Here is a 25,605-nt window from a genome sequence, read left to right as displayed (position 1 = left end):
TCGACTATTCGAAACGTCTTCGTTACCGCGCTATTTCGAATCGCTTTACGAATCTTTCGAAGGAAACACCTTTTCTAAGGATTTCCTTAACTAACTTTGCTCGTTCTGGAGAGACAGAAAACTTAACCGACTAAAAAATGAATAGAATCATCGTTGTATTTCTTGTAAAACAGAGCGAGCGATTTCTACCCCTCCTCTTTGCTTCCATCCCTCTTCACGAGGTATGGATTAACAGGGATGCAACTAGAAGAAAGGGTGGGGGAAAAAGTACAGACACCAAGAGTAAAGGAGAAAGACATAGAAATTTCTTTAATAAAGAAACAAAATTCCTGCAAGAACGAAAGTGTGAAACAGAGAGTAGCGAAACGGAATAAACGATACGTCGAAAGAGAACTAAAGAAGGACGATGAATCGCGGCGGGTTTAGGAAGCAGGTTGGGAGGGAGGGGGAGAAATCTCTGCCGTCGACAGTGGAGGAAACAGTGCTGCCTTTAAAGATGGCTTCCCGAGGAAACGCCGCGCGTCTCGACTAGGCAGAAAAATGCTCGAAAACCCGTACGAAATCGTGTAACGCGGTGGTCGAGGAAATACTCGATACGTTCGTTCGGTGAGTCGGCAGGAGGATACGTTCGGTGTCGGAAAGTGTTGGATCGATCGAAGGAACGGCGAAATCGGCGAAGATGCGAGAGCAGGCGAATCTAGCGGTGGTCGTTCTACCCCGTGTCGAGTGACGGTGGCTTACGTAACGGATCGTTCTCGCGATGATAACGATACTCCAGTCGCGTACGCGAACGCGAAACGAGAAACTGTTTTACCGGGTTATTCGTGGCGCTGCGCACGAATACGCTAGAAATACGCATCGCGACTGACCTGAATTTTCTCAGTTCTCGTTTCGATATCGTCGTATCACGCCACTGTTCGCCACCGAACACCCCGTCACACGTCGCGCGTCGCCTTCTTTTCCAGTCACGCTGGAAAAGCATATCGAAACTGGTCGAACTAAATTATGACAACGGCGCTCGTCATGGAAAACGCGAATTGGGATGCTGGTGAGTAAACGCGACCGATCGTTTGTTTTCGTTTGTCCTCGTTCTTCTTTCGCCTTGTGCTTGTTGGTCGCTAGCGACGCGGCCAACGTCATCGGTCACCGATTTTAAAAACAGTGCTTCGAACGCGTCCCCGAATCTCTACACTTTTTTGCGGCTCGATCGAACGCTTTGGAAAAATAGCGATGCACTCGCGTACGAGCGTCGCGCGCGTCTATTTTTATCTGCTATCAAGTTTTTCAGCGAAACACCACAGTCAACTTTGCGCTATTATTAAAACGAAAATGCACGCCCGCGGGTTACTCGCACCTCTGATCGCGGTAAAAATCGTTCGCGACACTAGCGTCGATTAGCTTTTCCAACGGAAATCGAACGTCGTTCTAACGTTTCGTAGGAAATTAATTTATCGATCAGAAGTTAAACGCGTCGTCGTGGTCGCGAACCGAACGTTTCCGAGCCGAAACAACGACCAACTTTCTATCTGGTCATCGTTGTTTCGAAGACGTAACAATGACCGATTTGATCGATCGATTAACGATCCGTTATCGTTGTTTTTAGCGCTGTCCAAGCTGCTGAACTCTCTGCAGGAGAACAAGAATGAAATACCGAGCTGCACCGACGAGGAATTTGGATTCCTCAGCGAATTGTTGCAGTCGAAGGAACTGAACGCGTTGGTAAACGTGCACAATAAGATACTGAACAACGTCAAGGACGATAAGTTCTTCCCGGTACTCTCCAACTCCATGGACATCGACATCGAGGTTTTGAACTTGTTGGCGACCAAGGTACACATCTCGAAGGAGTGCAAAGAGCTTTTTCATCTTCTTCAAAAGCCGCATATACAGGTGAACGACGCGTCGCTCGTTTTACGATAAATAGCTGGCCGGTAAGAAGCGCGTCGATCGGAGAACGAATCGAGAGAATTTGTTATCGTCGTAGGGATTGTTGTGCGCTCACGATGCGGTCGCGCAAAAGGACTACTATCCCAGATTGCCGGAAATCCCGCTGGAAGTCGACGAAGACGAGGAGACCGTAAAGATCGTGCAGCTGGTGAAATCGAACGAACCTTTGGTACGTCAGAAAGCTCGCGCGTTCGGTGCTCGGAGTGTCGTACAAGTTGAACTTTCCGGTCGATTAACACGATAAAGACACGGAGAGTTTGCCGAGCTCGACTCGTCGCGGCGTCGCGTCGGTAAACGTAGCACGAATTCGTACTTGCGAACCGAAAGAGCGACATAGATGTAACCAGTGACGGCGTTATTTATGCCTACTTGCATGGAATTTGATCGTAATTAATCCTTTGTATCGGGCGTAGACGCCTCGTGTGTTCCCGTAATAAGTAATCGTAGCATCGAATACGTATTCTCACGTATATTTCTTAAGTAATCACGTGTTTCTTTCATCGTCAAACTTGCTTCGAAGTGTGGCGCTGGCGTTGAACCGATCGTGGTAAGTCGACTTGAAGCCGAATTTAATGTACAGGCTTGTAAAACGTTATCGTGCGTATCATCGATTCTTAGTACAATTTTGTAGTTGTTTTGCTTGCGTCATTTTTCCGTTTCGTTATATTCCGTTTCATTTTGTTTCGTTCGACTGAATGTCTAGCCGTTAGAACCTCTACTTTCGTTCTTACTCCGCGATTTCTGTAACGAGGACGTGGACAACACGAGCTGTAAATAGTACGCTGATCGTTTTCCTCTTGGCTAATTTTTTATATTCGTTACGCTTACGTCTTACTTTTTACACTCTTTGCGTCCGTTTCAATCCTCATTGATTTGTGTTTTTTTCTGTTTGCGAGTTTTGCTTGTAAATAAAACGATTTCTCTATCGTAACGATCGTATCCTGTGTTATTGTCCCGCATGTCCTCGCGTGAGCGTTCAAAATTTCTCGAGATAAAGTTCGCGACGCCACGTTCTCTCGATATTATCTCGAGGGATTTAAGGATCGCGTGGCGGACGCTACGAACAACGAAGAAGACGACGTTGTTACGCTTCGATCGAGCGTGTGTTGAACATCTTCGCGATGAATTCTCTTTCTTTTTATTTATTTTTTAAGAAAAACGAAGGCGCTCCCTAACGCGCGCACCTCGCAACCGCAATGAAAATATTAGTTTACACGTTGACAATAGGGGGCGACCATAAAAACGTGCGAGGTCACGGGCAAGATCGTGATAGCGCGAATAATGCATGGCGGTGCGGCCGATAGATCCGGCCTCATTCACGTTGGCGACGAGGTTTGCGAGGTCAACGGCATCAGCGTCGAAGGAAAAACTCCGAACTGTGTTCTCAAGATATTGGTAGGTCACGGCTCGCCTTTTATCCACGCGCCGAGTCTCGAATCGATCCGTCATAGACGTTCCCGATTCGCGATCGGCGCTCGTCCTCGCGAACCACCGTAAAACTTCTTCGTATTTTTCAGCAAAATTCCGAGGGTACGATCACGTTTAAAATAGTTCCAGCCGACAGTAAAGGAGGCATTCGAGAGAGCAAGGTACGTTTCGTAGCGGCGAAGCAATTTTCGTCGTTTCATACACGTATATATGTATACACATATCGCGCGGATAACTTTTATTCGGAGCTTCGCGCTTCGAAAACTTTTCCAATTTGGGCAAAAGTCAGGCAAAGCTTCGCGAAGTAAGATCCGAAAGTTTGAAAGCGTGTTTGCGCGTTAGGTACGAGTGAGGGCTCACTTTTCGTACAAGGCCTCCGACGATCCGTACATACCTTGCAAAGAAGCTGGACTAGACTTTTCGAAAGGCGACGTCCTTCACATCGTCAGTCAGGACGACGCTTATTGGTACGAATTGTTTGTCTCACCGAGAAACCTCTCAGTTCTCCTGTCAAGTATGTCCGTTTGAAATTAGGTGGCAAGCGAGAAGAGAAGGCGACCGAAATATGAGAGCCGGTTTGATACCCAGCCGAGCTCTACAGGAGCGACGAATTATTCTGGAGAGACAGCAAAAGGAGAAGACCGACGACGACAGTATAAGTAAGTGAGCAGATCCGCGATCGGTTTGTTCGTCCGCTTATTCCGCTAATTACGTTTCATTGTCTATCGTCTCAGCGAATTCGTCATAATCTCGCAGTCGCTTTACGAGTCTAACTGTAGAGGGCCACGCAGTAATGCTGAGCAAAGATCGATCTCGCTTATAACCCGATCGATCGGTCACGGCTGCTATTCTCAACGGATGATGGCCTGACGACCTAACCGTCGGTTAGGCTTGTGTTCTGTTCCAGTGCCTTTGCCCGCATTGTGCCCCCGTCCCAGTACCTCTTTGCACGCCTCGCCCACAAAGTGCAACTTGCAGGGAGTAAAAACTAAAAAAATCATGTATGACGCTGCAGAGAACGACGACTTTGACCGGGAAGAAATTCCGACCTACGAAGAAGTAGCGAAGCTCTATCCGAGGCCGGGTCTCTATCGACCGGTGGTTCTGATCGGGCCACCGGGAGTCGGCAGGAACGAGCTGAAGAGGCGGCTCATGGCCGCCGATCCTGACAAGTACAAGACGCCCGTACCCTGTAAGCGTACCCACATTTTTCTCAGAAAGAGTCACCGCATAGATCCGGACGATCGCGTTCGTTTTCAGATACCTCGAGACCGCCGAAACCCGGTGAGATCAACGGTAAAGAGTATCATTTCGTGAGCCGCGAAAAGATGGAAGAGGAAATCGATGCGGGGAAATTTATCGAGTACGGAGAGTACAAGGGTAACTTGTACGGTACCAGTTCCGAGAGCGTCAGCTCGCTGATAAACGCCGGCTACGTATGCCTGTTGAATCCGCACTACCAAGCTTTGAAGATGCTTAGGACACCGCAGACGAAACCCTACGTGATATACGTGAAACCACCTAGGTTCGAAATATTGAAAGAGACGAGAAACGATGCCAGAGCAAGGTCTACCTTCGACGAAAGCAACTCGCGAGGTTTCACGGTAAATCGTTTCATTCCAAATCGTTCGTGTGCCAGAAATACCTCGATGCCCTCTAACGCGTAACCGTTTCATCGTTCGTTTGCAGGACGAGGAGTTTCACGAGATACTGCACAGCGCGGCTAGGATAGAATTTCTGTACTCTCATCTGTTCGACGAAGTGATAGTGAACGCTGACTTGCCGATGGCGTTCGAGCAGTTGGTGAACGCGGTTCATCGGGTGGAGTCCGAACCGCTTTGGGTACCTGCTTCCTGGGTTCAATAAATTTCGCTCGAACCTGAAAGGGTCGCGTACGAACGAAAGCATCGGCGTTCGACGCGTAACGATTACGCGATCGGCGGATGCTTTTCTTCGAATCTCTCGGGCCGTACTTTGTCGTTCACGCGCGTTCTTTTCTCCTCTTCGATGGCATTTCGAGTCACCTCGCACTTAACCCGAGTAATCCCGATGCCTTTTACCCTTCGATGTATGTATGTACGTATACGTTTGATACGTTGACGTTCGTTAGATTAAACCGCGTTGTTTTTATGTCACGAATAGTGCTCGTTTTGCGTCAGGGTACAGTTCTGCCTGGTGAAAGGAGACAGGATACGTTCACGAGCGATCGATTTAATCGATTTCGTCGTTTACCGTTGTTTTCTAATCTGTCGTACGTTCGGTACACCATCTTGCGTTAGCATCCTTACTGCCAAGAACGTTGCGACCGAAGGAAGCGTCTCGTGACGAAGGAGAAAGCGTTCTTCGATTCGATCGCGTGTTATCGCGCGAAACGATTCGCGGAAATTCGCGAAGGGCCAAGTTCGAGGGAGATTATTAGGAAGAACGCGTGAACCGTGTTCGAAGCTCTTACGTAATTTTGGGATCAATGATTATAAATGGTATACGATCGGATAAAATCGAAACGCTCGTTCGAGGAAAACGAGCACGCGGTAATTTTCGGAAGACGACGACGCGAAGGCTGCTACCACTCGTGACCTTTGATCCCAATTGTTGTTGATTGTTGCCAAAATAAGTATCGTACCTAGAACACGGTGAGAATCGTCTCACGATTATTGTATTTTCCACTTGATCAGCATTGCCACGATATCGCTATTTTTTTCATAATTAAGGGCTGCCAGCGCGAGGAAGATTATATGCGCGCGATCCTATCGGCGTTGCATCAAATAGTTCATCCTCGATGTAAACTCTGTATGTTACCGAAATATAGCATTACACTTTGAAATACGTATTGTCGTCTTTTTGTCTCTTTTGTTGATATTCGGTTTCTTTCGTCCGAAAGAAACTAACGATATACACGAAAGATACACGAAACCTTCTATCGAGCTAATTGAACGAAGCGGAAATTTTCGCACGAAACGACGGCGTTTTTAACGAGTTTCGTGATTCGCGCGGAAATACGAGCGTTTCGTGCAGGTATTCAGCCTTGAAGTAACGATCTTCGCGAACGCTTCTGCGATAGCGATCCGTTCAAACGCGAAATTAGATCGATAAATCGAACGTATTAGAACGGACGCTTCGGGCGAAACAATTTTTTACCGTAATTTAGTGTCACGGGTAATTCTCGATCGCTTATCGCATATCGTAAACAAAAAGTATCTTCGAACTTCGCGATGGCGATAAGTTTCGTGCGCATAATCGGCTTTTTTTCGTCTACGATACGGTGTCACGAAAAGGCACGAAATTCGTTTCTTTCGCGATTGCAATTTTCTCTTGGAATCGCGACTAAAGCAATGATTTACAAACACGCGCGTCTACGTGCTTCTTTACTTGTTTATTCGCGATATCTTTAGTGCGTTGTTAAAAGACAGTGTAAACTGTCTACCCTTTTAGAATTCGTGCAATTCTTGCAACTCGTAGACAACCTACCTTTAAGTTTTTTAAATGAAACTATTAGATTTTCGATTCATAGTCTCCCTACTAAACGCGTATTTTGGCCAGAGTATGCTAGAAAATGATAAAATCGCGAACGAGCCGGTACACGTTAGATTTTAGCAGATTTCGTTGTCGAATTATATTTATACCGCGCGTAATACTGTTTGCGGATAGCCAAGAAGCTACTAATGCGAACCGTTGCAAATTCTATTTTTAAGGCTTTCAGATTTCTAATTGATCCTGAATCATCGGAGTTTTAGACCGCGTGCCTTCGATCGAATGGCAACGCGTTACCGCGTCGAAATAGATCGAGAAACATCCGTGTTCGAAAGTCCAACTCAAGTTTTTTCCGCACTCGACGATTCGCGAACGATGGAAATTGACGTTGTCGTGGAAAACGCGAACAGTTCGTAATTTCTCGTTGAATAGGCATCGGAGAAGTAACACCTGGCTAAAATCCGCGACTGCGCGGATGTAAGAGCGTGCGATACGACTCTCGCGATACTTTCAGGGCGAGGGTGCGAATTAAACTTTGGCCCAGTATCCGATCAACCCTTACGCGAGTAGATTAGCCTAAGTTTCTCGATGGAACTAACGGTGCCGCGTAGTATCGCTTTTCACGTGCTTTCCGTAACCGATCGTCGATCGCGAACGTATTTACGTTCGGACAGTTTTCTACGAGGACACCTTTAGCAGCGTTTAAACGCGAAGAAAAACGTTTTGCTTTCCAGTATACTTTAAGGAATGTAAGGTAAAAGGGTAAGTGTTTCTTTTTCGAATCGAAATTCTCCGGCTGGAGCGTTTTATTTTAAAGTTCGATCAGTTTATTTAACTTTCTTCGGATACGCGTATTCACGCGTCAAACTATTACATGTTTTATTCCATCGCTTGGAAAAACTTAGGAATTGTACGCGTACGTACGTATATAAACAAATTGTTCGTTTTTTTCGTCTTAAGTAAAACTCGTTTCGAATCTGGTCCACGTCGGGGCGACGAGTTCACGATGATTCCCAGCAGTTTGATGTCGAGCTAGTTTAAAATTAAACCGAAGCCAGTCAGCGTAGAAAAAGAATTTTCTTACGTAGATTACGACCCCAATTAGTCGAGACGTTTTTAACGACGGTGCTCGATAAAATTCGTCTGAACGAGCTTTAATATCTCTCCTCGAAACGTGTCAATGACACAACCGTGAGTGCGATCATCAACGAAAGACGATTATTATTCCGGATCGAAGTTACGTGCGCGTTATTGACATTGATAACCTTTACCGGTTCGTCGAGCAACACCTCATGAATTTTCATTAATCGCGCATTGTATTTAGCAAACACGACTCGCGACATGATTCTTTAACGTCGCATCTTCGAAAAAATAGTGGCTCTCTCGACCGCGTGATGCGCTAATAACGAGGCGCGTATATCGGTGCTGGACAAACGTTGAGAAATCTGGTAAAACCTCAGCGGAGTCTTTTTTCTCTTCGTAGGTGTTTCCACAGTTTCTTTTCGTGTGGGTAAACAAGAACGAGGTTCGAAATAACGCCGCGTGTTGACCGATCACCACGACTCGGAACAAGAACACGTCGAAGCAGAACGTTGAAGCATCTTTTTATTTCGCGAGGACATTTACCTTTCACGCGAAAGACCGAATCGGGTGGATCGTTAACGTACGATCCAGTTACGCGGTGACGGACGTTTCTCCGATTGTCTCTACATCTGTTCAAACAAGTCGATGCCATATGCGTGCTTACGATCCCTTAATTCGAAGATACGGCTACGATTTCGTACGATCGATAAACGAGCCCGAGTCGAGCGTGGCATAATCGATAGATTGTCGTGCATAAGAGAATTCAAAATATTGGCTTTGCGCCAGAGGTGACGACGACAAACGCGAAGACGAAGAGCGAAGACGGGGAAATGTAACGTAGCCAAAATAAGCACGCGGGCTCGGCAAAAAGACGAGCGTACGCGGTCGCGTAAAGTACGACGCTCTACGTGTCTACGATAGTAATCTCGTTCGTTTCTCGATTCGAAAACACGAAAACCTACGAAATGAAAGCAATAGGTCGGCAAACGGTTCAAGTTGGGACGCTAATTCGAATCGCGGAGGTAATATATACGGAAACGTTTGCGATGTCGTGTCGAATCGAGCTCGGTCGATCGATTTGAGATATCCGTTGTCGGTGATCGATCGGGAACGGTGCTTCATGGAGTCTAGATCGACGATGACGAAGAATCATCGAGACAACGCCAACGGTCTGGTGAGGAACGTCGAGGCGCTCTCCAGGAAAGTTTCTCTGGCCAGTGGAATCAAACGCAACATCGGAGACTCTGCATCATTGTCCAGCATGCAAAGAAATTCTACCCAAGTAAGCAGCGAACTTCTCGCGTTTCCTTTCGTTGGCATTTCTATTCGCGCATCGCCGCGTAGTTGGCGTTCTTCGTAAAGTCAGTCGCGTCATCGGAGATCGGCCGATTCGTTTACGAACCATTTTACGCGCGGACAGCAGCGCACGATTCGACGAAATGTTTCGAACGCGAGCAGAATAATCGACGGTCGCGAGGAAAGGCGTTCGCTCGCGAAGAAAAAGAAGTACGCTAGCGTTGCTCTCGCTACTACCGACAATAACAGCGGTCGGACGAGGCGCGTATACGGGGCGAGCAACCAACACGGGGACTTAACCGACATATAAATAGCGTTTAGTCGAAACGGATACGGTAGAACTCGCGTGCACGTCTTGCGAGGCGATCCGGAAGGCACGATTCGCTTTTCAAGGAAGGCTTCTCCTACTCCGAGCACCGACGCTCGCCGCATCGCGATCCACGATACCGTCCTCAGTGATTTCCGAGAGTTTACGCGGCTACGATCAATGCTCGACGCGCGGACTCGCTCTCGCCTGCTTCCTTTCACGAGCAATTACAAGAACGAGCCTGTGGTTTACCGGTAAGCCGGTGAGCGTTTCTGCGCTCCGACCGACCCATATTTTCGAGATTACACCGCCTTGTCAACGCGGTCGCGTCAACTTTGATAGAGAGTAAGCACCGATATCGCGCCGCGAACGTAAGTCGGTTTATTGACACTGCTCTCGCGGATTCGCGTCATCTAGCCGCGACGATTCCATCGACTCCGATTTCGCGTTTTCGACGACAAAACGTGGCCAATGACGGTTCGTGTCTTTTCCAAATCGTCGCGCTTTTCCGCGTTTCTAAGTACACGCGTCCGCGACTGATAGCTGTCGCGACTTAAATTAAAACGAGCCAACTAACAGGTAACGATTGATTTGGTCGCAGAGGTCGGTTGAAATTGTCGAGGGCAGCTGGCGGGTAAACGGTGTCCAGGCGACTCGAGCAAAACGCAACGTGCCAGTAAAGGGCACCGGCTGCATCGTGAACAACGGTCTAGTTGCCTCTAGGGGAGAACTCGCTCGAAATAGCTGCACGAGGAGAGAGACGCCGGCGCCGTGCGTCGTTAACGAGAAGAGCAACGCGGTCGTCGACGCGAGTTACCGCGCCAAACAGCGGGATCGCTTTCTCGAAGAAGAGTTGTCGAACAAACGGTACGCCCAGAAGGCGACAACGATCACCACGGGTATCAGGAAGCTTCAGAGAGTCATTCCCAAGTCGTTTTCTGTTCCTGACCATTTGCAAGAAGGTAATTTGAAACCTATCTTTCGCGAAAAGCCTATCGCGATAAACAAATTTTATCTTCTTTCGGTAGTCGCAACATCTATCGGTATAACGAACGTATTTCGGTCCCGTTTGTATCACGTGCTAAATGCACTGCGAAAATGACGCGAGTATTCCAAAATTTCGCGCTTTGGTTGTTCAATATATAGTAACTCGATTGGATCGGAGTTTTGACGTCGATTACGGATAATGGACAGTCGTAAACGTTAAAAACTTGTATTACGCGTTCGTATACGTAACATTTCCGCAAAAAACGTACCATTTGTGGATAATTACCTTTGCCCGTGCATAAATTCATATCGATAACTTGTGTTTGACGTAATTACATAATTACGTAGAAAATTGCAAGAGGTAAATTTAAAAACGTCGCGAGCAGTGCATCGTGGAGTACTGCGAACGTAGAAGTAATCGATCGAAATATTTTGCGGTCTCTAAACATCTATGAAACAAATGTCAATCAGTTTTTGTCTGAAGCGTTGCCACTACGCTATATATAAACGGTTCTATTTAAACGACTACACGAATACTTGTTCGAACCGTTACAGAGCGTTACGTACTCGAACGAATAATATAAATTGTCCTTGAAGCCGTAGGATCGTTTTGACATTCGTCAAACGCAGAAGGGAAGCGCTATATGAAGAAACTCTTGTCTCGTGTCCCTTTCAGGCCTCGCCACGACGCGGAGAAAAAGGACGACCCTCGATGATGGTATTCTAAAAAGGTCTTCCACGTTTCTGGCGAATATCGCTCAGTCCGCTTGTCGCATCCGAGAGAAGAAAACGAGCGACGATCGTTCAAAACGAGCAGAACGCCGTTCCTACGAATATCCCGCGGACTCCCCGTTTTCCACCAGATCTTCCACCCTGAGCGGGTACTTTTCGGTCTTGAACGACTTCATCGACGACTTTGAACCTCTTCATCGGTCTCCGAGCGTTCACACGCTACCGGTCGAACGGAAGAAGAAGAGCGGTACTCGAATTAAAAAGTCAGTGTCCTTCAGTTCGGATACGAGTTTCGAAGAGAAACGTGCGCCGTTCAGAAAAGCAGCCGTTCACGAGGTCAAGGCCTACCGCAAGGGTGTCCTGCAAGGTACGCCTATTTCTACTTCTCGCTCGTCGTTAAATCTGTACCGTCCGGTACGACGAAGTATACGAAGATACGAGCTCGCGTTGGTCGGCGCGTCCTTGACTCTGTCGCGAAAACGTTTGAAAAGTTCTAACTATTAGTATCTTCTTTGGATGTCCCTCAAGGGGAACATCTAAATATGAACCGTGTTCTAAACGCGTGGACAAAAGGAATAGAAATCAATGAACAATGCGGCACGTTGAAGGACCGTTGCTCGTTGGAACACGTGAAACGCAGTCTTCGTACGACAATGACATTCGTTAAGATATCACCGAAGCGGCTTTTCAGGTTGTAAAATTGAAATAAACGCGTCCATCACGGTTACCGTTGCGCGATTCACCCGAACGCGATTTATCGTCTAACCGACAGCCTATTTATTGCTTTTTCTATTTCCACGCGTTACGAAACGAACGATTCGCTAAATGTTCTCTTAACGAACGTAAACGTAAATTTTCGAACCGCCGTCAGATCATAGCGAGGCTGCCACGATCGTCACAAAAGTGCCGTCCTCGTGGGAAACCAACAGCGAGGGCCGAACGGCCCTACTCAGAGCTGCCAGGGATGCCGACGACGCGGCCCTCAGCGAGATTGCCCTTCGGGTGCGAAAATTTGGATTCGGAGATATGGACGTCAACGTGGCCGATAGCAGCGGCAGGGTAGGTTACAAACGATCTCGTATCGTTATCGATGCTTCTGTTACGCGTCATTACGTAAAAGCTGGAAAAAAGTTACTCGCCTTTGATATTTACCTAAAGTCTAAATCAAAGTTCTCCGCGCGACACCCGGTGTTCGATTTACGGTGCAGAAAGAAAGCTGTTAAACCCGCGATTCTTCTTTGTACCGCAAAATATCTTTCTCGATGCGGGATGGATAAACAAATCTGGCAGTTCGAGCGTGTAACAATAAGAGCTCCAAACGTTTTTCTTCGCGCGAAAACAGTCGCGGTTCGGCTCTGACGCGGGTTCGCCGCGCTGACGCAGATATAAAGTAATAGCGCGAGTTTGAACTATCGCGTCAACGTCAGTAACCACTTAATAAATTGATCCTTAACGGGCACCGTCTATTGTGCGATTTCTCTGACGCGAAGAATAACGGGGGGCCCTCGGAACGACGATCGAACGAGCCCCTAGCCAACGTTCTTTCGGCGTTCTCGATGCGCATCATTTGTCTGTCTCTCCTTCTTCGAGAAGAATTTCGCGCCGCTTACCGTAATGGGAACAACGAACAAGTAAACGGAAAAAACGAAAGAGTAACGGAGCGTTCTAGCGCAGAGGATAGAGACGTGGATCTTTGGAAAAAGCAGTTTACGTAATCGACGCGCTTTCGAAGCAAACTTTCGAGTGAATCAACGCTGAAATCGTTTATTTGCGATGCCAGACCGCCATAAGCTACATGGCCGGGAACGGAACCTCGGCGATGTTGGAGCTAGCTTTATCGTTCGACGGGGTGGACCCAAATACACCCGACAACGAGGGCAACACGCCCCTGCATTTTGCCGCGCAGGCGGGTAAGCGAACATGTTACGCGTTTAAAAGAAAAAACGCAAGATCGAGAAAATATGCAAAACGGGAGAAGCGTTACGCCCGGGAAACCTTTTTTTCCTCGCGTGTTCATTTTTCGTTGCGTTTCATGCGGCATCGATTCGCGCGCGGTGTACTCGCCGGATCGAAAAAGGGATTGGTTAATAAATATTTGCGAAGGGGAAAGAAAAGATTACTACGGAAATAAAGTACTGCTTCGTTCGAATCGTTCAAGGACTTTCGTTCCCTCTCGCACTCGGATCGCGAAATTTCGGCCACGCGATGGATATAAATTTCGTAAACGCAACTAGCGCAATTAGAAATTCGTCCCGAACGGTCGACGTACAACCGCGTAAACGTCAAAATTTTACGCGCGGCATGCCGTAAGGATTCCACCGCGTCATCGGTGCCAAAAATAATCGACGTTAGAGAGTAGCATGTTCGGATGCGCGTACGTAGACAGTTATAATCGAAAGACGCGTGGTTAGCATTGACGCTCGTCGACGAGCGTCTTAAGCCAAAACGCGTTAGAATACTCGAAATACGCGAACGCTCGATTTCTCGAAGGCCGTAGGTCGACCGCTACGTTGCTCGATGTAACGGTTGTCCCGTTTCCTTCGATCCAGGGCAAACGGAGTGTTTGAACATACTACTGCAGAGGTGTCCGGACATCGAAGTTGACGCTAGAAACGCGTCGGGATTCACGCCGTTGATGAAGGCTGCTCTTCAAGGGAGAACCAAATGCGCGAAGATTCTGTTGTTTGCCGGTGAGCTGAATTTACGACTATTACCGTGGCGTCTGCCACGGATCTTTCGACGTCAGTTTTGTTTAAAACCATTTGTTTTTCTTATTTTATTTACGATACGTTTGATCGCGAACCAACGTAACGCCGTTACCCGCCTACCTATTTTCAGGCGCGAATCCAACGTTAAAAGATCACGGACGCGGACTGAGGGCCGAACAGTGGGCCAGATTCTGCGGAAGATACGTGTGCGCCGAAGTGATCGAAAGATTCGCCAGGCATCGACTTTTGGAGAGATCAACGACGTGTCGATGGGGCAGCGAGCCTGAATTAGCAGCCAAAGTACTGCAAGGAAAGGTAACATTTGCAGAACGCGACCTTTCAACAAAGTAAACTTAAGCAACGAAGATAAATGTATGACGCAGGTGATGCCTATTCCTCCGACTCCTCTGTCGCCTCCGTCTTCGGGACTGAAGTCGAAGATTAGGAAAGTCTTCCGCACCACTTCTGGCCCGGATCGAAATTTTTCCTTGGTTTCGCAACTGACCAGCGCCGCTCTTTGCGCGAGCAGCCCCGCTTTGCCGAAATCCAGCGAAGTCCCTCCCGTAGTTAAAAGTCTTCTCCGACCTCTGAGCGTCCCCCAATTAAGGTACCGTTGCTTCGATTCAACGCGATCATTGTTCCAACGATAAGTCGTATTGATCGTTCGATATCTTTCAGAGTAACGCTGGTTTCGCCGCAGGATTTTCTCGATTCAAAGGACAAGTACGGTGGAAATTTCACGGAAAAGATCGAGAACGCGTCGACGAAACAACCGTCGCGATCGAAGAAGAAAAATAAATAGGACAATTTTCGACCTTCCTTCCTCGTTGTCCGATTCTACCACAGTTCCTATCGCTCCTTTCGCTCGCTCCAGACTCTACGATCGAAGAATCATCTTCGATGAAATGAACAAAGTATCGACACGATTGAATCGAGGTCAAACTTGTATCTTTGGTCTACCATCTCGGTAAATGGTACCAACCAGAGGAGAACACGGCAACCAGGAATACCAAAGAAACGAACTAGAGTTGCGATGACTCATATCGTACGAAAAAATCGACGTACTAGTTTCAAAGTGATTCCAAATAATCATCTGTCGGATCGAGACGAAAAACATTCGCTCTAAGATTTTTAAATTTATGACCTTGCACGCGTGCCACGAAATAAGGCGATATTTTGTATCTCTGTATAACGTTAGCTAAACGAACTTTTAAATAAACGTCTTGATATCAAACCCATAACGACCAAGTATTTTTGTAGCCTGTAACTAGGACGAGCGGCGAATTGGTTCAAAACTGGATTTCACTGACCGAAGGTACCACGTTTTCTTGGCTTTATATTATATTTACACGTATAAACATATTTACACATATTTACACAAGTCGGTTCTTGTATTTACACGTATAAACACGCATTTACAACGAGAGTGAAACGCGATCGATGAACAAGAACGTTTTGTCACCGTACATCGTCTATACCGTCGATCAAGTAAAAAAACGTAAAAAGCAAATATTTCCACAAATACCACGAGTCCGTATCTATCGGTAGCCTATCGATCGTAACGCTGATTAATTTACGACGCGTACGAAAACTGGGATACCTTAAAGCTGTTGCATAGAATTAAACCGATCACGGGTCGGACTTTCTATTGCGACGTTGTCTACGATTCTTTGCCTTGGAAAGGATTTCGTACGCTTGCTGTATCTCCATGAATTTTTCTTGAGCTTGTCTTCTCTCCACCTCGTTGCCTTTTATCTTGTCAGGATGGTTGTCTCTCGAGAGGGCTCTCCAACGAGCCGTTACTTCGGCTTGCGTGGCCGTTTGCGACAGGCCCAACACCTGCACGAAAGAACACGATATCGTTGGTATCAACAGCGTTTAAAAAGTTAGATTTTACGAATATAGACTTGCTTTGTAAGCGTTTATCTCTCCTCGAGGATCGGTTAGGTCCACCAGTTGCGCCCAGGTTGCCCAGAAACCTTGATGCTTCGCTTGGTTCCACGTTGCTTCCAGGCTAGCCTAAAACGCGTATCGAATAACGAATTATCTTAGTCGAATGCATTACTTATTATCGCCTGAACGAACCTTGAGATCGACCCATATAGGAGACGTTAAGAAATGTTGAATAGCTTCGGACAGTTTGATCTCTTCGCCTTCGCTGTCGGTAATGACAGCGTTAAAGTACAGATAGCAACCCAACATACAGAGGAAGATCGCAGAGGCCAGAGTCAAATAAACAATTCTTCGAACGAGACTTCTTTTCTTCCTTGGCTTCAGTCTCCATTGTTTGCTAAATGTATCGAAACTTAAACTGGCAGCTACGACCATTAAAAGTAACCACACGGTGTCGTCACCGATGTACGTTAACGTTGGATAAAACAAATACGCCGAGCCAAGTGCAAGCCATATCGATCCTTGTTCCCTACCGATGTTTCCGATCGTCCAGACGCCTAATTAAACATAAATATTAAACTATTAAATCGTATTCTATATGGAATGTAACGTTCAAAAGCGATTAACTGTTAGCGAAACGGTAATACGATATTTTTTCGCGTTAGCTGCCGCAGCCAACGTAAACGTATTATCAGCAGCGAAACCTGAGCTCGAAAACGTATTCGGTTTCACGACCTTAAAGAATGTTATCGGCTAATTATTGAACGCGAACAAGCGTATATCGTTAACAAGCGTAAAAGATAAGGCGCACGAAAATAAAATCCATTTAGTTCTTTCGAAACTGGGAATTACTTACCTAGAGCGATGACTAAGGGTGTCAGGATCAGCAAGTACCTAAAATTAATCCCGAAAACTTCGTCTTCCGGAATTGCATTGCGAAACAGTTCAGCCCACAAATACGCCACTGCATTTTCGGCAGCGAATCGCACCGTTGAGAATGGCGGCTGAAATACAATTATTTACATATCCTGAACGTCTCGTAATTTCCTCTCGGATTAAAACGATAAGTACCTTTCTGTTGGCTCTGATTTTCTGTTTGAATTCGTTCAGGAAAGCGTAGTCCTCGTTCGCGTCTCGCACGTACGCAGGAATCCTGTAAATATCTCGCAGCCATCCGAGACCAAAGTATCCCCCAAAAGTGCTGAAGTAGACGAAGGCCTGCACATCCCGTCCCAGGTACACGTGGTGTGCTCCAAGTAGACCTCCAACGAGCCACAATACGTACGTCCAAAAGACCGACTTCTGTTTCTTCGTTGGTTTCTTGCCGTTTTCTTCGACGTGACCATTTTTCAACTCCATATTTGCCCCTTCCATAATTCCGAGATCCTGTTAACGATGTTCGCACAAATCCCGAATTACACCGCGTTTTCTATGTTTACTTTTGTTCGATGCGATGATTCATTTGGTAACAACACGACTTGTCAGAGTGCACTTGTCAGTGGCGGTTTAGGAAATGCCGAAGGTAGTTCCACCACGCCGGTTCGTACCATTTAGGGTTCAACGCTCCGCCAGGTATAACGGTACCCTCGCAGGACCGTAGCAACGAAACTATCCGTCGTCGATTCTACGGAGGGGTAACAGGGTGAGCGATACAAATTTCTTTTCAGGTTTGTCAACTTTAGTCCGTAACGTTGTTTCGAACCTTCTCGCTGCGTTATCATTATCAACATTATCATTATTATCACTGTTACTATCATTATTTTTATGATTAATGGTTTAACTACTATTGCAAGAGAAATATATTAAGTATATACTTGTTTCAAGTGTTTGAGAACCCTGCCCGCAATCATAAATATCATATTTTAGATGACCGTATGAGACATCAAAGATTCGATACTTGTTTTTAAAAGATAGCAAGAACTGCTAAGAAAAATACATTTGCTTCGAGGCTGCATCGTTGAAAGCATATTTAATGTACTTTCGGAATAAAGCTTTTACGTTCGGTTTGCGCGTGTCTCGACGCTATATTTCAATTCGCGCTATTACTTTAGGAAAATAAATGTCTATCGTGTAATATGAGGTAAATGCAAAAACAAAGTTCAATGGTTTATTCAACTTTTGGCACGATGCACCAAAAATACATTTTACCGCATCGTCGGATCTGTTTATTCGCGAACAAACTAAAATGATCCGGATAAAACGTTAAAGCGAACGTGTATGGCTATTCCATTTGTCGGCAGCATCTTGTTTGCTGTTTGCTCGGTTAGTCGGGCAAACGTTTCACGGTCTGTAAATCATTTTTACATTACCAACAGACCTCGGTGAGCGGCAATATTATTTTTACGCCTACTTCTGTTCGTCCTCCGATTTATCAAATGCTATAAATAATTTTTGATCAAAAATGCAGATATAATGGACGCAGGATACGTGCCCTACAAATGTCGAATTCTATTTGTTTCGTAATTTATGTCATGTTACTAATGCATTGTTTGAATTTACTGGCAAAGTGGATCGGCCAAAAACTTTAGCGACATCTGTATACAAGTTAGGAGATTAAAATCGTGAACTCTCGATAGATGACTCCATCAGTCGTGTCGTTGAATTCATCTGAATTTGAAACGCGATTCACACAACGGCAATGATTTTTTCTCGGTGTATAGCTTTTCATGTTATAACATACAATTATACCGAAATAATAAAGTTTCTTTGATCGATAAAATATACACATACATTCATGTACGGTTAAACGAGTATTGTTCAGGAAAGTACCTAGTGCTTTGACGAAATGTCATATCGTATCTGTTCCACTAATTTCATCGAACAACGTAAAGAACATCGACGGAAAGCTTTTTCTTTTCATCAACGCGTGATTTCGTACGATTCCAAAAGATGGGGACAATCTTGATCGAAGCTTCTTGTTTCCAAAATAATATGGCGGTGTGCACGTGGTGTCTGCGTCTCTGTGTACCACTCTGTTGTCAAACGTGTAACAATCCTCGTTCCGCGATTATCGATTCGTCCGTGATATCCTCGAAGGTGGAACAGACATTTTTATTCGTGAAAAATGCATGGTAATGGAAGGGTGTCGTTCGACGAAAAAGAGCCATAAAGAGTGGCGACGAATAGCGAAAAAGGAACGTCGCAGGCGTCTGCGTCGCGCAGCAGCCTCGGAACGAGAAGCGGACGAGGAACGCCTGAGGGCAGCACTCGAGAAAAGCGCGGAATATTTAAATTGGTTGGAACATTGCCAAGTCGAGGAAAAGGAAAAAGAGATTCGAGAAAAGGAGGAGCACGATGAACGAGAACGACTATGGTTAGAGGAGGAGGTAAAGCTAATCCTTACCGTGCTTCAACCTTCTTCTTCCAATTTTTTATAAATCTTGTTTACACGCATTCCACGTAGCACGGTTCCTTTCCACTGAATTTTCTTTGTTTCGGCGATCGATGGTACGCGTTCGATTAGTTGTAAGATCATTCGAAACAATTTATTCTAACCATGAAAGCAACGCGAACATGTGGATACCGAAACCTATCAGTTATTACATGGTTCCCGTAAGTTCATAAACGCGATTCCAAAGCTTGCGTATGACGTTTCGTTTTAAAATTTCACAGGCGAGAGCCCAGCAGGAATGGCAAATTCTACAGGAACGAAAGCGAAAGGCACGACAATTGCAGCTGGAACAGGAGGCAAAAATCCGACAAGAGTTCGAAGCGAAACAAGAAGTGATTCGAAAGAAACAGGAAGAGGAGAAACGTAAGAGAGAGGAGGACATTAGAAAGCGGGAGCAGCTGTTGAAAGAGATCGACGATTACATCGATGATGGAATCAAGACCCCAGAAGCTCTGCGCGAAGTTATCGAAAGTCAACCTGGAAAAGAGCTTTGTCCTTTTTTCAACAAAACGGGTGCTTGCAGGTAAGCGGTAGTGTAGCAAGAAAATAATAAAAATATCTAAAAACAATATACTTTCAGATACGGCGATACTTGCTCCAGAAATCATCGTAGAGTATGCCTGAGCAAAGTGATATTAGTACCTGGATTTTATACGCATTTTTCTCTGGAGAAGAATTCTGCGGAGTACGATACCGATATCGCGCTAGAATTCGAAACTTCGGAAACGAGGCAGCATTTCCGCGAATTTTACAAGGACGTTGTTCCCGAACTAGAATCTTTCGGAAGAATAAAAACCTTGAAGTACTGTTGTAACACCGAGATTCACTTGCGAGGGAACTTGTACGTCGAATACTATACGGAGAGAGAAGCGGCCAGAGCGTTGAGGAGGTTGAAAGGTCGCTGGTACGCTGGTCGACAGCTCAATTGCGAATTCGTCAATTTGAAATCGTGGAGGAGCGCTGTATGTGGAATGTCAAAATGTCCGAAGGGAAGGGCGTGCAATTTTCTACATACTTTTAAGAATCCGTATAACGAGTACGACATTAAAAGCCCACCGAGGTGGACGAAACAGCAGTTGCTTTCGTCTTCTCACGAGGTTGCCAGCAGCAGGAGAAGCGAGCATAGGTATTTAGCGTTCTCCTTACACTTTAGAATGTCTTAAATTTGAATTGTAACGTTATATCTCGTTTGCAGAAGCAAGTCAAAATGGGAGGATGGCAGCGACGTCGAGCAGGGTAAGAACTGGAGGTGGTCTGAATCTCCAGAAGTTGAAGTGGAACATCGTTCGAAGACCACTGACAAGCGCCATCGTTATTCCGACGAAAAAGATCCTCGACAAAAATCTACGCGTGACAAACGATGCGATCTATCCGAGAGAGATACGCCGGTTAAGCGTCGTCGATCGAACTCCGAAAAACGAAGTCTCGAAGAGAAAGCCAAAGACGACAACGCTTCGAACGTCCGTGAATCCCGTAAAAGACGTTTGTCAAAACACCAAAGAAAGAAAGAGGAGGCACACGGTTATGATGCGTCAAAATCACCGAGACATCTTAACAAAAGACACTCGATGAACAGTGACAAAAGTCATCGTTCGAAAACTCGTCGATCTTCGAACAATCATTCCAGAAAGGATAAGGAAGACTGCGAAAAAGTTAGACGCAAATCGAAAAATCACGATGAATCTCGCGAAAATTCTCCTCGAAGAAAATCCAGTGATCCCTCTGAAAAATTCAATCCCGAGAAAACTGATAACGCGAAGTACGTGACGCGCGTAAAATCTAAATGGGATAAAGAAAATTCCGAACTAATTGATTCCGAAAGCATGGAGTCGACGGATTCGGATTCATCCGATGTCGCCGATGACAAGAAGCCCAAGGTCTGCTTAAAAAGGTCCGACGACGAATGGGCTACGACAGATTCCGAGAACGAATCAAAGGTCAAAGATAAGTAGCGACCTGAAAAAAAGATGTAATGTAATTATTGTAATTAGAATTATAACCATTTTTTTTAAAGCACAATTATCAATAAAGTGTTTTATATTCGATACATTTTACCTTTGTTCAATTTCACATTTTAAATCAATTAGAAACAGATATGTCGGTCACTTTAGATAGACGTATGTACATAGAACAATAGATATTATTTATCAACCACTCGTGTTTGGCTTTACAATTTGATATTTCTTGAATCCTATACATTTCATCATGATTAAGGTGGCTGTAATCACTGATTCGACTCGATCCGATTGTGCGCGTTCGTGTCATCTTATCAGATAAACTCTTTCAATTTGATTCAAAGTTAATAGGAACCGATATTTATCGCCGAAGAAAAGAAATTGTGAACCAGTGCTTTTGGGATCAGCTTCGACGCTGATCGAACAAAGTTACAGATTCAAGTCTGTTTTTAGTGCTTCGAACATGATCCTCCTAAGTGTTTTATTGTCACTGTGCGCCGTTTTTCGACCAGGCGATGCCTTTGGTCTTCACGGATTTCACTTTCGTGGTTTGGAAGAACCAGTTTCTTCAAACGAAACGTACGCTCAGAATATAATCGAAGCTTGGATCCAACAGCCTCTAGATCATTTCAACCCTCGGGACAATCGTACTTGGTCAATGGTATTGTCACGCGAAAATATTCTCAACTAGCGAAATCAAAGTTAACGCCCATATTTTATTTCGACAGCGATACTTAGAAAATTCAAAGTATCATAAGGAAGGTGGACCGATCATGATCATGATAGGCGGAGAATGGGAAATATCCACGGGCTTTTTAACGACTGGTCTAATGTACGAGATCGCTTCCACTCACGGCGCAATGATGTATTACACCGAACATCGTTATTATGGTCAAAGTAAACCGACCGAGTAAGACTTTTGTTTCTATTGGGTCCAAAGATCTTTTTCTTTTCATGTAACGCGTTTAATTTTGCCTCGTTCATCCATTCCCAGGGACATTAGTTCGAAAAACTTACAATACTTGAGCGTGGATCAGGCTTTGGCCGATTTAGCGTATTTTATCGAAACGAAAAAGGAACAGGATCATCTTCGGAACAGCACCGTCATCGTAATCGGTGGATCTTATGCAGGAAGTATGGCAGCATGGGCTAGACTAAAGTACCCTCATCTTATTCAGGTGATTAAGTATTTTGCTCTCTTTCGCTTTGGTTTTTGTCCGTTTTAAATGGTCGGTAACGATCGATTCGTTAACAGGGTGCATTGGCTAGCAGCGCTCCGGTATTCGCCAAGGCTGACTTTTACGGTAAATTACAAAGCTCTTTATAAGTATTTAGGTGAGCTCTTAATCGTACAATAATGGCGGATAATGCTTTTTGCAGAATATTACGAAGTTGTAACCGAATCCATTCGTAGACAAAATGAAAAATGCGCAGATGACATCAAAGCTGCGTTCGACGCGGTCGAGAAACTACTTTTCACCAAAAATGGTCCGAAGAGATTAAAAACTTATTTCCAGTAATTATCGATTATTTTTACGTACATTCTACATTTAAGTTAAGCTTATTCGAGTGAAATGTTTCAGCTTATGCGATGCACCTGACGTAAAATCTCACAACGATATCGGACACCTCATGAACACTTTAGCCGAGGTATACTTTCTTAAAAACTAAATTACTATCACTCGTTACGTTACGCGGTGCATTATGAAACTATGTTACGTAGCCAGCCAAGAAGACGATGTCTTAGTTTTTTATAGTAAAAAAAATATGACCAGTCTTTCCGGAGAACTCATTGCGCAATTCTATAATCGCCCATCCTTTCCGTTGACAGGGATTTGCTGGCATTGTCCAATACGATAACGTGGAAAAGAATCAAACGAAAATAGCTGCCTGTTGCGACAAGATGACTGCCACGTCCTTAGGTAGTCCTCTTCAGAGACTGGCACACGTAATTACAGACGGCAACAAGAAGTGCATAGAAAATAACTACCAGAAATTCGTCAAACAATACAGTAACGGGACGTGGAAAAATGATATCAGCAGACAATGGTATTATCAAACCTGCTCGGAGTTCGGTTATTATCAAACCACAAATTCGAAAAACTCCATCTTTGGATCTCTATTCCCGTTGCGTTTCTTTACGGATTTGTGCGTCGATTTGTACGGTGACTAGTACGTATAGAAAAGGTTGATACGTAGACAATTTTCACGATGTTACGTCCTGTTTCATCCCGTTTATTTTTTCGCAGTTACAATGAAAATTTCTTGGATACGAGCATCAGAAGAACGAATATAATGTACGGCGGTTTACGACCTGATCTGCGCAACGTAATTTTCACCAACGGCGACATCGACCCGTGGCATAAACTTTCGGTTCTTCAAAACCTGAACGCGGACTCGCCTGCCATACTTATCAAAGGTAGTAAAAAAAGATTTACGTCTTTCGTTTCAAACTATTAGCAACGGAATGTTACTTCCAGGGTCATCGCACTGTCGCGATCTATACAGCGACAACCTAGACACAGACGCCAAGGATCTTGTTAACGCCAGAGCAAATGTGCGGAAAATTATCGGCACTTGGCTCGCTTCCTAAACTTATTATACGATTAGTCGGCAGAAAGAATGAGAAACAAAAATATATGTAAAAAGTATCCGTTTATTCCATTGATGCAGTCTTATTTACATAGTGACCAATAAACAATTACATGTCATTTACGAACTATCAAAATTATACCTATTTAAAACTTAATTTCAATTTCTCCGATTTTAATTGTACGTTTGTGGCTATATTATACTTAAAATAATTTCGTTACCCTATGTCTAAATACCATTTGTAAACGTACTTAAAATATCAACAATTCGTCGAGCGCAAAAAATATGTCGCGCCGACCGAGATCGATTCGCCATCTCTTCTTCGCGAAAAATTTTATACCAGCTTGCAAATTTGCTTTGTTTCGAGTTAGTCCACTTCGAGTTTTCTGAACGATCCGGTGATACCGTACATGGTGGAATCGCTGTTGCCAATATCGGAGCAACCCAAACCTTGCTTCAAAGCGGATACTGCGCCTTCTCGAGCTTTGTCCGAGTATAATTCCAAGCATACTCTCATCTTATCGTGACTCAATAAGGTTGGTCTCATTTCTAGCAATTCCTTTCTCCACAGTGCTACGCAAACAATTCATTTTACGTAATTCTCTAAGGACGTTACATTAATAAATATTCCAAAAAGAAGATATACTATGAAAACAATTTGAGATACCAGCGTTTTAAAATTAATTCTTTTGTATCATATCTTGTATTATATTTTGTGTTAAATCTTGCAACTTGTCTAATTTTTAATCGCTCGTATCTCGAGACCAAAGTACCAGATTGCAAATGACAAAAGATTCAGTTTCGCTTTGTCTGAATGTCTAATTAACGAGATCGAGAATCGTTACGATAACGTTATCGAAATGACTGTAGCTAATCGATATTTTTATCTCAACACTTACCGATCATTTCCTTCATTGGCATCGTACCACCGTACTCTTTAGGCAACATGCTCGTGTCCATTTTTCGATTGATGGCGTCTTCGAGGCTGGTATAAATCTTGACGCGTTTTTTGATCTTCTCAGAAATCAACGACATGCCGAAATCGAGAGCGAATTTCAGGGAGGGATGAATATTAATAGCGTGTACTTCCTTGTGCCGCATCGGTATGGTGCGCTAGAATCGTGATCATTCATGAATTTTTTTATATCTGAATATTGGTCTACTTGATCGTGAGTGGGTCCGATGAGAGTCTGTTCAGAGAAGGAAGAGCGAAGTTCAAAGAACCGGTTGTTCCTTCTCTTTATGTCGTTTTAAGGCGTTATGAAATTCAATTGCGTCACTGTCCTTGAATCGAAAGTATCACGCAACATCCAACGAAAAGGAAATTGTTCCGTGATTTTGTAAGTCAGTAGTTCGAGGAGTCGAAAAATACCGGGAAAGAAAGATGCTGTACCTCTCCGTTTTTCACGATGCGAACAGCTTCTTTTGGCGTGAAAAGCGTCAAATGCGGGAAACTAACGCCACCTCCATCGGCAAAATGAACAAAACCTCGTATTTGATTTTCTTCGTCTTCCATCAGAGTTTCGTAGGTGATCGCGTGAATTCTACACATGTCGACGTTCGTGTACTTGTGAGGATCGAAGACACCTGAAAACATGTTCCATAAACATGAAAGAGAAAGTAAACGCGCGTTATATGCACATAGAACACGTGCTAGTCGCTACTCGTTCTCTTCGGCCGTGACAAAGAAATAATATTCGTGCCATAAATTTCTCGAAGGTTGCGTTTTAAAAATTTTTCTTCGGCGAAATAAATTTACAATCGTATCCAGCAGAGTGTAGGTATCGGGCTTCGAAAGGTCGCGTAAAAATATCC

At 44.8% G+C, this 25,605-nt stretch overlaps 6 protein-coding genes across 14 annotated transcripts in view; 4 read left to right on the top strand and 2 right to left on the bottom strand.

Moving 5' to 3' along the window:
• Positions 1 to 906: 906 nt before the first annotated feature.
• On the top strand, positions 907 to 6,199 carry metro (membrane palmitoylated protein 7-like protein metro). 6 transcript variants are annotated; one of them, XM_076529880.1, is made up of 11 exons: positions 907 to 1,048; positions 1,604 to 1,890; positions 1,985 to 2,116; positions 2,468 to 2,494; positions 3,175 to 3,342; positions 3,465 to 3,536; positions 3,718 to 3,842; positions 3,910 to 4,034; positions 4,391 to 4,567; positions 4,636 to 4,979; positions 5,065 to 6,199. In XM_076529880.1, the coding sequence occupies exons 1-11, from the start codon at positions 1,006 to 1,008 to the stop codon at positions 5,239 to 5,241; spliced, it is 1,677 nt and encodes a 558-aa protein (XP_076385995.1). In that variant the 5' UTR covers positions 907 to 1,005; the 3' UTR covers positions 5,242 to 6,199. The 6 variants fall into 6 exon arrangements, with proteins under 6 accessions (XP_076385995.1, XP_076385993.1, XP_076385992.1 ...); XM_076529878.1 differs by having other exon boundaries at positions 4,283 to 4,567; XM_076529877.1 differs by having other exon boundaries at positions 4,265 to 4,567.
• Positions 6,200 to 9,049: 2,850 nt separating this feature from the next.
• LOC105663987 (uncharacterized) lies at positions 9,050 to 15,193 on the top strand. 2 transcript variants are annotated; one of them, XM_012296509.2, is made up of 9 exons: positions 9,050 to 9,211; positions 10,134 to 10,494; positions 11,196 to 11,618; positions 12,123 to 12,310; positions 13,032 to 13,161; positions 13,801 to 13,941; positions 14,090 to 14,274; positions 14,343 to 14,566; positions 14,638 to 15,193. In XM_012296509.2, the coding sequence occupies exons 1-9, from the start codon at positions 9,050 to 9,052 to the stop codon at positions 14,759 to 14,761; spliced, it is 1,938 nt and encodes a 645-aa protein (XP_012151899.2). In that variant the 3' UTR covers positions 14,762 to 15,193. The 2 variants fall into 2 exon arrangements, with proteins under 2 accessions (XP_012151899.2, XP_012151901.2); XM_012296511.2 differs by lacking the exon at positions 9,050 to 9,211 and adding an exon at positions 9,868 to 10,009.
• An 89-nt stretch (positions 15,194 to 15,282) lies between these two features.
• wus (TM2 and DnaJ domain-containing protein wurst) lies at positions 15,283 to 17,502 on the bottom strand. The gene is made up of 5 exons (XM_003708017.3): positions 16,924 to 17,502; positions 16,709 to 16,856; positions 16,045 to 16,409; positions 15,871 to 15,978; positions 15,283 to 15,798 (listed from the first exon to the last, which is right to left on the bottom strand). Exons 1-5 carry the CDS (start codon positions 17,224 to 17,226, stop codon positions 15,589 to 15,591), a joined length of 1,134 nt encoding a protein of 377 aa, XP_003708065.1. The 5' UTR covers positions 17,227 to 17,502; the 3' UTR covers positions 15,283 to 15,588.
• Positions 17,503 to 18,920: 1,418 nt separating this feature from the next.
• On the top strand, positions 18,921 to 21,290 carry LOC100879762 (uncharacterized). 2 transcript variants are annotated; one of them, XM_003708016.3, is made up of 4 exons: positions 18,921 to 19,178; positions 19,465 to 19,766; positions 19,824 to 20,369; positions 20,439 to 21,290. In XM_003708016.3, exons 1-4 carry the CDS (start codon positions 18,921 to 18,923, stop codon positions 21,193 to 21,195), a joined length of 1,863 nt encoding a protein of 620 aa, XP_003708064.1. In that variant the 3' UTR covers positions 21,196 to 21,290. The 2 variants fall into 2 exon arrangements, with proteins under 2 accessions (XP_003708064.1, XP_012151902.1); XM_012296512.2 differs by lacking the exon at positions 18,921 to 19,178 and adding an exon at positions 19,226 to 19,404.
• A 104-nt stretch (positions 21,291 to 21,394) lies between these two features.
• Positions 21,395 to 23,909, top strand: LOC100880659 (putative serine protease K12H4.7). The gene is made up of 9 exons (XM_003708022.3): positions 21,395 to 21,859; positions 21,927 to 22,108; positions 22,193 to 22,376; positions 22,454 to 22,502; positions 22,579 to 22,714; positions 22,782 to 22,848; positions 23,030 to 23,370; positions 23,448 to 23,617; positions 23,679 to 23,909. Exons 1-9 carry the CDS (start codon positions 21,662 to 21,664, stop codon positions 23,789 to 23,791), a joined length of 1,440 nt encoding a protein of 479 aa, XP_003708070.1. The 5' UTR covers positions 21,395 to 21,661; the 3' UTR covers positions 23,792 to 23,909.
• Positions 23,837 to 25,605, bottom strand: part of LOC100880437 (alpha-tocopherol transfer protein-like) — a 39,390-nt gene continuing 37,621 nt past the window's right edge. For both annotated transcript variants that reach the window (XM_076529909.1, XM_076529908.1), the window contains exons 5-7: positions 25,184 to 25,377; positions 24,690 to 24,903; positions 23,837 to 24,363 (exon numbers count right to left, since the gene is read on the bottom strand). In XM_076529909.1, the coding sequence (XP_076386024.1) occupies positions 24,158 to 24,363; positions 24,690 to 24,903; positions 25,184 to 25,377 (614 nt within the window). In that variant the 3' untranslated portion in view covers positions 23,837 to 24,157. The remainder of the gene's footprint in view (positions 24,364 to 24,689; positions 24,904 to 25,183; positions 25,378 to 25,605) is intronic.

The sequence above is a fragment of the Megachile rotundata genome, chromosome 3 (genome assembly GCF_050947335.1).
Source record: "Megachile rotundata isolate GNS110a chromosome 3, iyMegRotu1, whole genome shotgun sequence".
NCBI lineage: Eukaryota > Metazoa > Arthropoda > Insecta > Hymenoptera > Megachilidae > Megachile > Megachile rotundata.
This window is presented reverse-complemented; position numbering and strand designations above follow the sequence as displayed.

What these genes read in the sequence shown, in the direction of transcription:
- metro (XM_076529877.1), top strand. Translation starts at nt 1,006, where the DNA reads ATGACAACGGCGCTCGTCATGGAAAACGCGAATTGGGATGCTG. An exon ending in ACTGTGTTCTCAAGATATTG is followed by an intron (nt 3,343 to 3,464) that starts GTAGGTCACGGC and finishes CGTATTTTTCAG; the next exon opens with CAAAATTCCGAGGGTACGAT. An exon ending in AGTCAGGACGACGCTTATTG is followed by an intron (nt 3,843 to 3,909) that starts GTACGAATTGTT and finishes GTTTGAAATTAG; the next exon opens with GTGGCAAGCGAGAAGAGAAG.
- LOC105663987 (XM_012296509.2), top strand. Translation starts at nt 9,050, where the DNA reads ATGGAGTCTAGATCGACGATGACGAAGAATCATCGAGACAACGCCAAC. An exon ending in TGGCCGATAGCAGCGGCAGG is followed by an intron (nt 12,311 to 13,031) that starts GTAGGTTACAAA and finishes TTGCGATGCCAG; the next exon opens with ACCGCCATAAGCTACATGGC. An exon ending in GCATTTTGCCGCGCAGGCGG is followed by an intron (nt 13,162 to 13,800) that starts GTAAGCGAACAT and finishes CCTTCGATCCAG; the next exon opens with GGCAAACGGAGTGTTTGAAC.
- wus (XM_003708017.3), bottom strand. Translation starts at nt 17,226, where the DNA reads ATGGAAGGGGCAAATATGGAGTTGAAAAATGGTCACGTCGAAGAAAAC. An exon ending in AAATCAGAGCCAACAGAAAG is followed by an intron (nt 16,857 to 16,923) that starts GTACTTATCGTT and finishes ATTGTATTTCAG; the next exon opens with CCGCCATTCTCAACGGTGCG. An exon ending in ACCCTTAGTCATCGCTCTAG is followed by an intron (nt 16,410 to 16,708) that starts GTAAGTAATTCC and finishes ATGTTTAATTAG; the next exon opens with GCGTCTGGACGATCGGAAAC.
- LOC100879762 (XM_003708016.3), top strand. Translation starts at nt 18,921, where the DNA reads ATGGTAATGGAAGGGTGTCGTTCGACGAAAAAGAGCCATAAAGAGTGG. An exon ending in AACAAAACGGGTGCTTGCAG is followed by an intron (nt 19,767 to 19,823) that starts GTAAGCGGTAGT and finishes ATATACTTTCAG; the next exon opens with ATACGGCGATACTTGCTCCA. An exon ending in AGCAGGAGAAGCGAGCATAG is followed by an intron (nt 20,370 to 20,438) that starts GTATTTAGCGTT and finishes TCTCGTTTGCAG; the next exon opens with AAGCAAGTCAAAATGGGAGG.
- LOC100880659 (XM_003708022.3), top strand. Translation starts at nt 21,662, where the DNA reads ATGATCCTCCTAAGTGTTTTATTGTCACTGTGCGCCGTTTTTCGACCA. An exon ending in GGTCAAAGTAAACCGACCGA is followed by an intron (nt 22,109 to 22,192) that starts GTAAGACTTTTG and finishes ATCCATTCCCAG; the next exon opens with GGACATTAGTTCGAAAAACT. An exon ending in GTCGATTTGTACGGTGACTA is followed by an intron (nt 23,371 to 23,447) that starts GTACGTATAGAA and finishes ATTTTTTCGCAG; the next exon opens with TTACAATGAAAATTTCTTGG.